Here is a 15,135-nt window from a genome sequence, read left to right as displayed (position 1 = left end):
CCAGTATTTCTACCTAACTTCTTTTATTTTGTGACTTCTTCCTTCCTTTCTGAGATTTGCATTTTGTTGTCTCCCTGCACACACATGCTTTTTTAAACTCCCCCTGTCCTCCCCCCCCCCCCCTTTGTTTCTGCCTGTAGTCTTCCTAGTGATGTTATGAAAGCCATATTTGCGGCTGGAGCCAAAACTAATGATGGCTGGGAATTCCTCTTAAAGATGTACTCCTCTCCAGTTTCTGAAGCAGAAAAGAATAAAATGATTGAAGCTTTGGCCAGCACAGATGATGTCAGAAAGCTGATCTGGTATGAAACAGCCAAGAAGTTGTATACTATGTAAATTTAAAGTGTTAAAAATATTCTTTGAAAGAATGGGTTGTAGTCTTTGCTGTTGCAGAATAAAATTCTGAATGCTAAGGAAAATCTAGCTAGATGACTTGTACAGGCTTCCATAAATATGAAGAGTCTAATATTTACCCTTACAAATGATTTATGTAACAGAGTAATTGACAAAGTCAAATTCTGACATGGTTTGGAAAACACACAAAGAGAAAAAAACAATTGGAGTTAAAAGCTTTGTGTTGCTAGAACGGTGACACAGTTGCAGATTGTTCTGTTGAGTCTTCAGAAAGTGGTATGTCTTTATAACCAGGACAACAAGTAGGAATTTTTTCTTTCTTTCTTTCTTTGGATGAAATTTTGGCCTTGTATTGTTCTGAAATATGTGTCATAAGACCAAATCTCAGTGCAACTTAGAGGATACCAGAAGTGTCCTAGTGGGTGATTCTTGTTTTAGCTTTCCTCTCTTGACTTGTCCATGAATTATTTTCTCTTATAAGCTGTGAGAATTTACTGCATCTTTTCAAAAAACAATGAAAATTCAGATACTTAGCTTAGAGCTAAGACCGTTCTGATACTTGGAAACTCAAGGTAAATGAGTATAGTGGGTATAAATTGGAGCATCAGTGTGCTCCAGATGCCAGAAGTAGTTTAGATATTTGGTCTAATACAGAATCTTCTTCTTCACGATTCTCCCAATACTCCTGAATTAGAAGTCATGAAAGAATTGGGGGTGGTTTTTGTTTTGTTTCGTTTTTCTCGTCCCTTTTCATAGCTTTGTCTTTTAGGTTAATGCAGAACAGCCTTGAGGGCGAAGTCATCAGGGCACAGGAGCTTTCACATATCATAGCAACTGTTAGCCAGAGTTTGCCTGGATATTTACTGGCCTGGGACTTTGTTAAAGAGAACTGGGAAAAGCTTACACGAAAGTAAGATTTTTTTTTTTTTTGATGTAGCTGAAACTTCACCCTCGCAGTGGCAAAAGGACCTGTGTCTTTTAAATGCAAAATAATAAATAGCTAGTTTCATGTAAGAAGACCTGGATTAAGATGTTTAAGCCTGTTTTCAAATGTGATTTTTTCAGAAAGAAGTTGGAACATAAACTTTGAAGTATTTTATTAGTTGATGGGACTTTGGTGCCTTGTACTCACTGTAGAAAATTTTGATTTTAATTCCTGTTAAAAGGATGTTGTCTCTAAGACAATTGTTGCAGATGCAGAATTTGTGTGGATCAAATGCATTCAGAAGCAGACTCATGGAGTTCACTCAGCATGTGTTTCTTCTTTCTTTTTATAACAATTCCAAAACCAAACAACAGGAAAATCCCTCTTGCATTAGAAATAACGTTCTCCTTAATCCGCCTTGCTGGCTACCCAGCAGGAGAGCTGGCCTGCGAGTCTTCAAAAAGCTAACAGTTATTGGAAGGCTTGTATTCTGAGTCTTAATTTTGATTTGGAATAGCTTCATGTTGCTTTAAAACAAATAAACAAACAAACAAAAAAACCCCTTCTGCTGTATGAACATTCCTGTTCTAGCAAGCTTTTAATAATCAGTATGACAATTACTGTGCTTGAAGTGAAATCTGGGGGTGAATTTGATTACTGTAAAGTTTTGGAATACATATCACAAATACAGGTTTTGCTATTCAGTATGGGGTGTCTTCAAACCTTTACTTTTGGAGCTGGGATAGAAGTTTGAAAAATTTGCATGTCTTTAGCTCTGAAGCTCAATTGTTAGAGGAGTTAAGGCTCTTCAGGCTTGGGCTTCTAAAGCTTATATCTCTTTCAAAAATGAGTGCAGACTTTCAAAAAATTGTGCAGACTCACTCAAATGCTTTTAATCATTTTCAACTCTAAAACAAAAAAGTGAGAGTAAGAATGTATGCATGTTTTGAACTTGCATTTCAAAGTGGCTCCTAGGTGTTTTCTTCTGTGTTTGTGTTTCAGGTTTCACCTAGGCTCATACGCTATCCAGAATATTGTTAGTTGGTCAACTTGTCAGTTTTCAACAAAAGCACATCTACTTGAGGTTGGTGGCATAAACTACCAGAAAATATTACTCGCTAGTGGCAATGCTATGCATTTCAATTAATTGGGGAATGAGGAAAATGCATATTTTTAGCATCCTTGGGGCCTTTTCACAAGGCTTGTTGAAGGTTACATGTGGAACTTGTGGCAGAGTTGGGTATATTTGTTTTGGTTTCCTGTTCACTAGAACACAGTTTCTCGTAATAGAGATGATTTGGGGGCATAGATTTTGTAAATACGCTGTGCTTTCTGCATCTCTGGAATCTGATGGAGGGCTATAAATGTTGCTGTACTTTATTTTGACTGTCAGCGATCTCAAAGAGCTGTTGTGATCAGTTAAAATCTGTGGTACCTCAGCAATCTCTGTCTCCTGTCTGTGTCCTCCCTTCTCAAGGGTCAGTGAGGTTCAGGAGTCAATAATGATCTGTGGTTTAGCCTAATGTTCTCACTCAGGTAATTTTGTTATTGCTACAGTTTCCGTGAAAGGTGGTCTCCTGGCATTTTGGGAGTCCCACTATTACTATGTAGATACATGATTCGCCATTTTCTACATGCACTTGTAGCCTCTGCTTTTGAAACTATTTATGTGGCCTACATAGATTTCAATTAAAACTTGTTTTCTCTTTCTTTCTTTCTTTTTTTCTTGTTGTGCAGGTGAAGACATTTTTTGAGTCAAGGTCAGAGCAGAGTTCTCAACTGCATTGTGTAAAAGAGGCAATTGATACAATTCAGCTCAATATCCAGTGGATGGAGAGGAACTTAGCAAAACTGCAAGAATGGCTGTAGTGAATGAACATAATGCTGTGGTTTTTCAGCCATTCAGTAAATTTGTGGACTGTTGCTCTGTTACTTTTGCAAAAGCCAAGGTGAAACCAGGCATCACTGCAACATTGTTTGCACTATTAGGGAGTCTAGATAGCTCAGGGCACATCTTACATAAGTTTTGTTTTTCCTTGGAGCATTTATGGGCAGGATGTATTTATTCTGAAACTATTTTCATCTGTAGACCAAACATCTGCATAAATGATGATATATAATTTTTTATTTGAAATGTATGTTCTTTCATTTGGAGTCATGTTCTAGTTTTTCAACAGTGGGTAAATACTGACAGGCAAAAAAAAAAAAAAAGGAAGACTTACCATGTGAACTGTTCGTTCTTTGTGGACTGCTGGTTGAGCAGTAGGGTTTTTAATGCAAAAATTAAATAGTTTTCACATTTGTAGATACAGTAGCTGTTGTGAAACAAAATCATACTTTAAATATGTAAGTATTAATGGATCTCATAAGGTACACCAGTTTGAGGGGAAATAAGTTTCAGATTTGCTTGAAATTTTGATTTTCAAAGTGTTCTGCAGAATTTACACAAATCATAAGAAAGAGTAATATAACATTCTAATAATATGCACTTTCATTTGTAATGTGGCTCAGTATTAATATTACATATGAAAAAGCAAAAAACCAAACGGCAAAAACAAAAATTTTAGAGATGGGAGTTCCAGAAGCACCTATGTGACCCTGGAATTTTTACTCTGAATTCATTAGACATTTTTGAGACTCGTATCTTTAATCATTAGATTGTAATTAATGTTGCTGAATTGATCTCTTTGAGCAACAGCAGAAGCTTGCTATGGGAAGTTGTTCCTGGCTGGTTCATCTGTTAGACTGACTACTGACGCGTCCACTCTTGACTACTGATTTTTTATTTCATCACTTGTTGCAGAGAGCCTGCAGTTAGTAGATGTGTATCAGCCACTTAATTTAGGTAAGCTTCTGCTTTTTCCCCTGCCTGTTACCTCCCATGTCACTAGTATAATTTGCGTGCATTGCTTATTTTGTATAACATAGCCTTAGGAAAATTTATCATTTAGATTTTGACAGTATATTCTTCTACTGTTGTGAAAAACCCCAGGGGACAAGTCTTCAAACTGCTCTAAAGAAACAGGTCTAAAACCAGAGGTGCCACTTTAAAAAGGAAAAAATATCTACAGTACAATCTGCCTCTCTAAAACAGTTAACAAGGCCATTTCTGAGACATAGCATCTACATATAACCTATGCAAGAATAAACATACGTGTTTATCTGAAGATCTGATCTTTTTTAAATGTTCATTTCACTACAGGTGCACCTTTTGTGGATATATGCACACATTTAAACCTGTTTTACCTTATCACAGTTCAATTATGTGGTCAGTTTTAAACTAGTATAAAAGCTCTGACAATTAAAAGTTGAGCTTTTTGAACTAGGTAGATTTAATTTCAGCCATTGTAAATTCTGAAGAAGGCAGTCGTTTGAATCAAAGTTAAATTATTGGACTTAACAATTTGCCAGAGGGTAACTTAAATGGTGTAATTTCATTTATGAAACTGCAACATTGGCTATTGATTTGATTAGCAAAAATTGTCAGCTATGATCACTTAAGCGATGCTACACTATTCCCTTCTTTTCTGAATATCTGTCAGAAGTCCTGGGAAACAAAAATTTCTCAATTTGTCACCAGCTTTCATTTTGATGACTTTGTCACATAATCATCAGAAAGAATGTTAGACCTTGAGAGTGACTTGTTTGCCAAAAAGGTCCAGAAATGAACACATTTTGCATGCACTGAAGAAGGAATTGGCTGTATAAGTGCTGAAAGTAGATCATACTTCCTTAGCAGTTACGGAATTAGAATTTTAGTTAATTTTCTTCGTTCTTGGATTATTTGTACCAACTGCCATGTGTTGTGCTTTTTTTTCCTTTTTTTTTAAACCCTTGAACTCTCTGCAGAGCTATCTTAGTTCCATCTTTGTGTGTGTGTGTGCGCATAGTTTGTGTATATTTTTCTTTACAGTCACTTCATACCAAATGACAGTAGTAAACTTGCACTTTCCTATCTCCTTACACGTTTTACCTCATCCCTGCCTGCAGTACTGAGGTATGTACATTTCAAAGATAGACTGGAGAAAGATCTCATCCTCCTCATGTTTTCAACTGTGGGATTTAAAAATGTACCATTTTGTTCAAAAGCTTTATTGTTAATGACCTCTTAGCGAAGAAATTACATGCAGCTGAGTTTTAGACAGCAGATACTGAAAAATGTTTTGAAATTTGGGAGGTTTGGGTATGTGTTTTTGTTGTTTGTTTTTTAATCCAGGAATTTTTAAGTAACCGTTTTGGTATATAAATGATGTTGCAGTCTTTTCAGTATCAGCTGCAGAGGACTTTTTAATTATTTTTCTGCCATGGAGTCTCTGAACTTCTAATTCTCTGTATTAAGGGTTATGTTGGAGTCTTTCTTCCATGAGAAATGCTTAGATATACTCCTCCGCTTTTGAGTTCATTATCAACTGAGGAGGACCGAGGCTTAGGCTAAGGCCTAAGCAATGAATTGCCCTTTAGAGCCATATCTGTCATGCCTTTTAGTGGGAAGGAATGAAATCTTACCAGGTTTTTTTAGGTTTTCTCTGTCTTCCAGTCAAAAGAAAAATATATATTGTGGCCAACAGCACCTCTTTACGTAATTTCCATAGTATTTTCTAGTTAAAACTTATAGAACCAGTGTTTGCGTACATCTTAGGCCACTGTTACTTTAAAGTAGAAGAGCTTTCATGTAAAAAGCTTTGGGTTTAGATGCTGCTAGCTTTGAATCACCTGCTGCAATGTGATATGATTTCGGTTAATAATTTGGAGCTATACAGTTTGTATTCAGTCAGACTTCATAAATTACTGTCTTCAAAGCCATTATGCACTGGTTGTCTTGTTACTGTCCAGCATCCTCTGTTTATAAATAAACCACTTGTAATTTTTAAGAACTGACTGTGGTGATAAATATACATGTACTAGCTCATCTATTTTTCACCTCTGTGCAACTTTTTCACTCTTTCCTATGTGAAATTAGCCTACCAGAAAAAATGTAAGCAAGTAATTGAGTTCTGAGCTTTGTCCCTGGAAAAAGGAGTGACCTCTCCACCAACTCACCTTTAATTTTTATTAAGAGATGGAAACAGTGCAGATAACATGTTCTCAACTTGTATGAGACTTCTGAGACATGAAAGGTTGATGACGTGGAGTGAAGGAGTTTAGAATAGGTTATGTATTTCTATGTAAACTGACAGTACCTGTATACTGGTTGGACCAATGTACCAAGGTCATTGTGCCTTATGGCTTATAATGAAAGTGATATGCCAGATAGTATGCTAGAATAAGCATCCTACTTTTCTGAAAGAGCCACCTGAGGTCTTGTTCATAAATTGACAAGTCTAACATTTCTAGCTCAAAGATGTTATTCAGGATGTTTGTCCTTAGAGGTTGGAGACTTTGCTTCTCAGATCATGTGAAGCTGTTTAGCTCCCTGCTAATGGGAAAGCAGAATAGAGTTGCTTATGGGGCTTTCTTGTCATACAGATAGTTCCTTGTGTATGTGAATCTGTGTTGATGGATGGGGCATGGCAGAAGGAGAATACTGAGCAATGTCGGCTTTCCTTGCTTCCTATAAATATGATGTAAACTGTACTTCAGCATAGATCTTCCAATTACTGAACTACTGAAGCAAGACTATGTAAGCTTTCCAGAAATGTTGCATCTCCTCCCAGGCACTGAATTGCTGTCAAGCTGATTCTTTTTAAATTAATCTTGAAATTTTCGTACTTGCCAATCTAGGAGAGATGTGAGTATGGGCTTGTTTGCTAGAGACCTTGTTTGGACTGTGGACTGTCATGTAGTATTGTCCAGTTTAGCAGTTAGAAGGCATAGGAAGATGATGTTTGCCATAGAATTGAAAACTCCGGAGATCTTGCAGCATCTAAGATGGTTAATTTTGAACATATATTGTAAGAATGAGCTACAAGAAACCTAATCTTGGAACTAATTGTTTTCTCTTGGTGGCCAAGTACTGTAGGAAGGGGTTTCATTTTGTTTGCGTGGCGGGGGGTGTTGGGTGGTGCAAATACTGCTTTGTGACTCCATAACTTTCACCTGTTCACCATTTGGTGGAACATTCCTTTTTCTGACAAATTGGATCTTCCTTCCTTTGCTTTGCTGGAAGATGTTATCTTTCGTTGCACTCTGAAGTTTAAAATAGTGCTGCTTCAGTAACCATTCTCACTTACAGGCACTTGATTCATTCAGTCATTTGCATTTTAGCTTTTCCCGTGTGTTCCTGAATCGTGTGTCATGTAGTCCAGTCAGTTCACCACATGGTAAATGTTTTACATGTAGAATAAAGTGCTTGTGTAAACTTATTTTTAATAGTAATGTTATTTATGTTTATCACTTTTATCGAGATGCTACTAAATGTTCAAAGATTTTTGTTACTTTTTTAAGGCATGGTTTCACAGGATTTCTAGAAAAAAATAAAATGACATTATTTACCACATTAAACTCTCAGGTCATATTGCTAAAGAATTTAAATCTCTAGTTTTGCTATGTTACTTAAACCTGCTGCTGTTGTAGAAATACAGAGTTTTATATGAGTATTTAGCTTTGATCAAGATTGAGAGATAGGCATCTTTTTTGAATTAGTCGTGGTGGTATTTAACAAATTACTGTAAAATCTCAAATATCTAGTTTTATAAAAATATACTAGCTTGAATGGATTAAAATATGGTCTAATTTGAACTGAATTCTTAAAAATGAAGTACAGATTTTCTATTCCAAGGATTGGAGAATGGGGTAGTTTGAATATATAGTACAAAATAAATAATTTTTTTGCAGTGAAAAATGAGCCCTGTCTTAATTAAGTGTAGGTGAAGTTAGGTATCCCTGAAGAAAACCTTGCAAGTTAATTTGGAAATGTTACATATTGTAGGTACTTGTAAAGGGTCACGCTTTGCATTTTAAGCACTGTAGAAATATTCAAGACGATGTAAACTCACATGTGTCTGAATGGTGGGTGGTGAAATTCCAGGTTGTAAAATACTTGCCTTTAGGGGGAGGGGTTTTGAATGTTGTGTGTGTGTACATAGCTATATAAATATGTATGTATATATATAATAAGCAAATGTGTCCATTTCACTTGTAAAGGGAGAAGAAGCTTATTTTCTTTATATTTCAAAGAAATATAACCAGCACTGATTTGAAAGGCATGTGTATTGCAAACACTATGGCTTTTTGTGAGATGGAAATAAAGTATTTAAATATAAGTTTTTCTTTGTGTTGTTATTTTTCTTTTTGTTATGTCATAAGAGTGTGTGAAAGTTCAAGAAATGTTTTTTTTCTTCTTTCTTTTTAGCCTGTGGAAACAATCTGGGTTGACACTGAGACTTAGAAAATCTGCGGCAACAGATTTTCTGACTGAGGATGGTGCAGCATTGCAAGAGATTGTGGGGTCATGCTGTCGTTCTTCCAGTGTATCCCAGGCCCGTAAATTTTGACCATTACCCAGTACTGAGTCTAGTAATTTGTATTTTGACTGAAAACAAGTTTTTTGTTAGTTTGTTTTCTTCTCCATTCTAGAAAGTCAGCCAGCCTCTTTGCAGCCATCTAGATAGAGTTTGCTTCTTCCTCAACAGTTCATTCCAGTGGTGAGTCCATCCTTAGATGAGCAGTTAAATTACACATTGAATAACATGATTTCTGCTTCAGGTTTTTCTGGCAGCGACTCCCAGGCTTAGTCTGAATTTCCATCATTCTTTCCTAAAGAACTGAGAGTCCTATTTATTTATTTTAGGTGTGTGAAGTAATTTTATGTTTTGTAGTTACCTCTGCAAGCTAAACTGCCTCTCTCCAGCTCTCCTACACTAGAACTCTATGTAGAATTCCGTAGAAATCTCATCAATGTCCAGTGAAAAGGGAAAAGCCATTCTGACTACTTTTTTCTCAGTTTTAGCAGTTTCATACCAAATCAGTTTTCTGAACTTTAGTTCCAGCCAGAGCTTTAAGCCATTCATTCCTCATACTCTTTAATATTTTTTTTTTTCTGTTGGTCAGAAATTTCATTAGCCAGACCATACAGAAAGCAAAATCTTTACACAAAGATTTCCACTGAAATGAAGGGGTTTTTTAACCTATAGGTTTACTACTATGAATTGCTGCTTCTTGTGTTTTATCTAATCAGCATATGCAGCAAGCAAGCTTTCTTGTTTATTTTGTTTTACTTGATATTTTTTTTCTGCTCTAGAAGGAAACCACTGTATTCCTGTCATCAGACCTGCATGGAGCACATGCTTCCCTGAAGACAGCATGGTTTGAACTGAAACGTTTAAAAATCCAAACTAGATTTTAAAATTGTTAATGAGGGAAATGACTATATATCTGAATAATTTACTCTCATACCCCCTTTCCTTTTTTTTTTTTTTTAAAAAGAAAAAAAAAACCCTATGCCTCAGTCTAAACTTACTTAGTTTTAATTTCCTGTGAGTTGCAGGCAGACAGGTTAGTAATAATGACTGTTATTCCTCCCTGTAGTTATAGACAGATTCATTCCTTAACCTTTCTTTGGATAAGTTAGCTTCACAGAAATTACTTTAGATCAGAATTTGTTTATGAGGTGAAGAATGGCATAAACAAAGAAAGAAATTATATGCCAGAAAGGCATATAATTTTAATATATATAATAAATAATATATATGGTATAATTGTTTCTTCTCTGAAGTACTCCTGAATGTTACTGCAGTGCTGCTAGCATTTGAGTTTTGGAGTATACAGTTCAAGAAAAAGCTATGAAGCAGTGGCAAGGAAGTAAACTTTTTCATCTTTCTGTAGCCGTTGATATGGTTTTTCTGCCTTACCATGTCAGTCCCCTATAGCTCTTGCTACCTTGTATCTGTGTATTCTACAAATATACCTTCTCCAGTGCTGAACAGATGCCATGAAGTTAAATTACTTAATTAAAATCTGCTCCTGCTTCATTTCAGTGGAAATCCTTGCGTGAAGATTTGCTTTTCTGTATGGTCTGGCTACTGAAATTTCTGACCAACAGAAAAAGAATATTGAAGTAGGTGAGGGGAACGAATGGCTTAAAGCTCTGGCTGGAACTGAAGTTTAGAAAACTGATTTGGTTTGAAACTGCCAGAGATCTTGTAATACATAAACTGAGAGCATAAGAATTTTCTTTGCAGACATGGATTCCATTTTCTTTAGTTTCAGAACTCTTCTGATGCATCTTCTGTGGCTTCCTAATCACTCTTTGTGAAAAGTAAATTGCGAACCGAACGGCCACTGTCAAATTCCGTATATTAAAATACAGTGGGACCTGCCACCTCCGTAAGATTATGCTGGCAAAAATTGTCACAAGTAGCTGCATAGGACCCAGTAGATAACGTTATTATGAAAATGTAAAAGTGGTGATGAAAGTGAGGTGAGAACATCTGAGGTTCTGCTACAGGCCCAGATATATACAAGCACAGTGCAAATAAAATAGGGCTTACAAGGCCAGAAATCTGTTACTACGCCAGAAGAAAAACTCCCTGATCTAGAGGCATGCTGGAATGCTTGTCTGGCCTACATTATCATAAAAGCATGTGTGTTCTTGAGAGTTTGGAGAGAAATCAGTGGCAGGTGGTTTCATTTCCAGGCTTTGTGACAAGTTTAAGGGCAAATGATTTGAGTTACGGTGAAACATGGTATCCGTAATTCTCAAAAGTGGATGTTACCTTGTTTGGGAGTTCACAAAACCTTTTTGATTCCCCAAGCCAATAGGATCAGAATGTATTTTATGCATGCTCAAAATACTTCTACTGTTAGCTTCCCCCCCACATATTACCAGCCAGGATAGCTATTAACACTTAATGTAGTGTGAACTGCAGAAAAATTTCTCATTGGCTCCTATCCTGTCTTTCAGAGAGGCTTGTAGCCTTTTTTTTCTATGGAGACACTGGAGACCTCCTGCATATCAAAATGCAAAATAAGATAAACAGAGGCAGAACCCTTTTTGGAAGGGGAAAGGGGAGAGAAGGAAATCTGGTTTACCTCAGGGTAGAGGGGAGGAGGGAGGAGTTGAATTTATTAATACACTTAAGCATCTTACTCTGCTTCTATATGTTTTTTTTTTTTTAAATGTAGTGGTTAAATGTTGAATCCTAATGCTCTTAAAAAATAAACCCTAGAGTTTTGCTCTTGGTCCACTGTCCAGCTAGTGACCTTGATTTGATTATTCCTGTCTTTGGTGCCTTCCTAGTAGAACAGGAAAGAAATTTCACTTTGTAAAGTTCACTAAGATCTCCTGAAGAGAAGTAGTCTTTCATTATTGGTTTGTCTCTATTATATGTTAACATAACTTTACTGAAGTTCCATGAACCTCTTCAGTTCCCTTTATTTGCAGTTTTGTTACCTGTGGAGCTGAGATCCATGAAGTCAATGAAAAGATTTTTTTTTTTTTTTAACTGACCTGAGAATTTATTCTGTTTCTTGAGTCTAAGAGGTCTGTAGCATAACAGGGGCGTTGGTGTTTGCATACCTGAATATTTAGCCATAGGGGACACTTTGCACTGTCTTACCTACTTGTGCTCCAATTAGTATGTTTTGCTCTTACCAGTTTTAATTTCTACTTATTTAGTTGGTGGAGGTTTAAAAAGAAGACCCATCCCAACTTGGAGGTCCCACTGACCTCCTTATATGAGGAGGTAAGAAGTACAGCTGCCTATCATCCAGCTTTGGATTTAGAAACAAACACACACCCACAACTTGCAGACCTTCCCAAAACAGTGTTAAATACCAAAGCAATATAGCCCTTTTATGTAACAAAAATGGCTAGAAGCAAAGATTCTTCAAAGCAATAGTTTTCAAAGGAGGTCAGTGCTGGACTGTAGTTTTTCCAGATGAAGGTACAGGGATTTGGGTATGTATTGCAGACTGTGTCTAGAGAGGAAGCAGGAATGGAGCGATTCCCTGTTGACAAGAGCTCACTGGAGTGGCAGTCCACGGGATTGCGGGGATCTGGATCAGGGTGGGGGCACATTCTCCTGGAAGATGCTGAAAACTGTGTAACTTCTTTATTTTTTTGAACAAGCAAGTTTATGATGGATATACCCGAGTCATACTGTTGTTTCATTACTGGGTTTTATTTGATTCTGTACCATCTTGGATTCTGGTGTGTTCACTGCATGAAAGTGTCAATGTTAAGCAAGCAAACATGCTGTGCCCCTTCACTTAGACTTGGCTTTTTCTACCTCAGAGCCTACACCACAATTCATAATTATAGCTGAACTTTGTTTTTTGTCATATATTTCAAGCCCTGGTTTTGTTTTAGTGGTTTATTTCTCTGACTCCTGTCATCTCACACTACTCACAACCTGCTCTGTATTTGTAAATAGCTAATAGGGATGGTGCCAGTGAACAGTGCTCAGGCATGTTTGGTACCATTCCTGAGTTAGTAAGACCAATGATATCTGCTGTACGCATTAGACAGCTTTTTTTTTAAATAGGTACTTTCTTCATCCTTTCTAATTATTCATGTGGTGATTTATAGAAGACCTGAAGATCCTGGTTATCAGTACTTACCTGGTCTGGTGCAGACACGTCTGCTTGGATTCTGCCAATGTATATGGAAACAAAAGACTTGGTGCTCACTAAAGAGGTTGAAAAACTGAATTTGGATTCCCTTCTGAGCTGTAAATTTGGCAAGCTGATATATTAATACATTACTTGCTAGTAATGTGTCTTTAGTCTGGGCTATAATGAAATTACAGGAGGAAATGAGGAAATCACTGAATATCAAAGGCTGTTCCTTTAGCAGTATTTCCCCCTTCTCCTTAGTAAGTTGTAGTTTGAATGTCAGAGCATACTGAATTAACATGAATGTCAGAGGCTTATCCTTTCAACCTTGTATTTCTAACTTCTTTTACTTCATGTAGATGATGTTTGACATAGCCCGTTCTGCAGTCTAGGATGGGTAGTGCGGGATGTATGGTGCCTAACTGCAGATTTTAAATATACATCATTTGTATCTTAAACCTGTTGCAGATAGAAACTGGTGGCATCTTGCATCAGAATAGTAGCATTAGGTTTAGGAGCAAATTCCATGATGGTTTAGACAGGAGCAGGTGCTGGAATAAAGAAAATAACTTCGATCAGACATGAAAAAGTTTGTTCTGGGAAATGGTCAGAAAAATGTGTGTGGGTACTTGTATCCTACAGGCAAAGTAAAGTTCCTTATATGAACTATCATGCAATCTGTTGTCTACAGATGCTAAAGAACTGCTATAACAAAAGGACACGTTTCTATAAAGCAAAGGTGTTTGCCCTAACAGGCGATCACTGTGCTACTGAACTATATTGACACATTTAACATAAAACAAAAACCTACTTTTGCTAAACACCTGCACCTGATACCCATTCTAGAGCCTTTGTCTGTAAAACTTAGTATAACTCTAATGGCAATCTATTTTTGTCATAGCAATTTCAGATATTTCTGGCAGTTTATAATATCTTGCAGTGTCTGAGGCAGATAAAATTGAGCATGCACTATAAAAGCAAGGCTGTATGAAGTGTGGTGGTGGCATTAATTATATTCACTTACCACATATGTGCTGCAGGAGGTTTGACCCTTGAAGTGAGTTCTTTTTTATGACTCCATATCTTTCACCTGTTCTCCATTAGATGGAACATTCCTTCATCTGACAGATTGGATTTTTCCAATGCTGGAAGATGTTATCTTTCATTGCACTCTGAAATTTAAAACAATGCTGTCTCATTAACCATACACTTTTGTATGCGTTTCATGCATCCGGACTTGTATGCTAGCTTTCAAGAGTTCCTGTATCATGTTTCACACAGTTACTTCAGTCCACCACATGGTAAATGTTACTGTTCCACATCTGGCTATATTATATGGAAAGATGTGTATGTTTGTAGTTACTCTTACGTTACACTGTTGTTTGTACTAACTGATTTGTATTGAGATGCTACTCACTCAGAAGTTTAAAAAAGGAATGAGTGGAAGACACAATTCACGGTACTCTTGGCGAGCTCTAGAACGTCTATCACTATGGCTGTAGCAGTGGGAAGGATTTAAATGTCTGCTTTTTTAGTATTCCTTAAATCTGCTGTTGCAGTACAAATCCAAATAGTTGGGTGACAGCTCTCTCAGTTCTGTGAGAGCAATGTGATAATTAATTCAGTTCATAGTGGTAGTGTTTGTCAAATTGCCATACAATAATGAATTAATACAATAATTTCTCCTTAATACTTTAGTTGTATTGTTTCCTCCCCTTGGATTGGGGTCTGGATTTGGGTTAAATGTTGCTGAATTTAGACCGCATCTTTCTTCCCTTCTTTCAATCTATATGCTTTTCTGTATAAAAAGGATGGAAAACAGATTTTTTTTTTCTTTTTAAAGCAAACTGTGCTAAAGCCTAATTCAGCAAAGTAACTGTACACACGTTTAACTTTCGTGAAATGCATATGCTGTCACTGTGCTATAAAACACTTGAGCACATGTTTAAATTCCACCGACTGTTCTTTGGAAATAGGAGAATTGTAGTACACTATGAAGATTATCATATATCGTGATGTGAACCAAATTTTGAGACAAAGTTTGGAGTCAGTTATCTACCTGTGCTCTATCGTGAGAGCTGTAGTAATATTATTAACATGCATACCGCTTCTCCCACCCACAGGTGTTTTCTTGAAGGTTACAGTGTTGTGAATAACTAGCACTTTTGCAAAAAGCTATAAAGAGGCTTTCCAGTACAAAGCCAGTTTTCAAATTATTCCAAGCTGTAAATGAAAGTGGTTATGACTGAGTTATGACTCATGGCTCAGTGTAAAATGAGCTACTGTTTTCTATCCAGTTTTGCTAGTTACCAGACTTCTAACTCACAACACTGCTGTCACCGCAACTGACGCCATTGGTTGTA

The 15,135-nt window shown here is 36.7% G+C and overlaps 1 protein-coding gene across 2 annotated transcripts in view; it reads left to right on the top strand.

Moving 5' to 3' along the window:
• The window catches only part of LOC135324991 (leucyl-cystinyl aminopeptidase-like), a 68,338-nt gene extending 59,857 nt beyond the window's left edge, over positions 1 to 8,481 (top strand). For both annotated transcript variants that reach the window (XM_064502233.1, XM_064502234.1), the window contains 4 exons: positions 141 to 302; positions 1,124 to 1,264; positions 2,282 to 2,363; positions 3,017 to 8,481. In XM_064502233.1, the coding sequence (XP_064358303.1) occupies positions 141 to 302; positions 1,124 to 1,264; positions 2,282 to 2,363; positions 3,017 to 3,148 (517 nt within the window). In that variant the 3' untranslated portion in view covers positions 3,149 to 8,481. The remainder of the gene's footprint in view (positions 1 to 140; positions 303 to 1,123; positions 1,265 to 2,281; positions 2,364 to 3,016) is intronic.
• The last annotated feature ends 6,654 nt before the right edge of the window (positions 8,482 to 15,135 follow it).

Source organism: Dromaius novaehollandiae, chromosome Z, assembly GCF_036370855.1.
Source record: "Dromaius novaehollandiae isolate bDroNov1 chromosome Z, bDroNov1.hap1, whole genome shotgun sequence".
Taxonomy (NCBI): Eukaryota; Metazoa; Chordata; class Aves; order Casuariiformes; family Dromaiidae; genus Dromaius; species Dromaius novaehollandiae.
The sequence above is the reverse complement of the archived record's forward strand: the minus strand, read 5'-3'. Positions and strand labels throughout refer to the sequence as shown.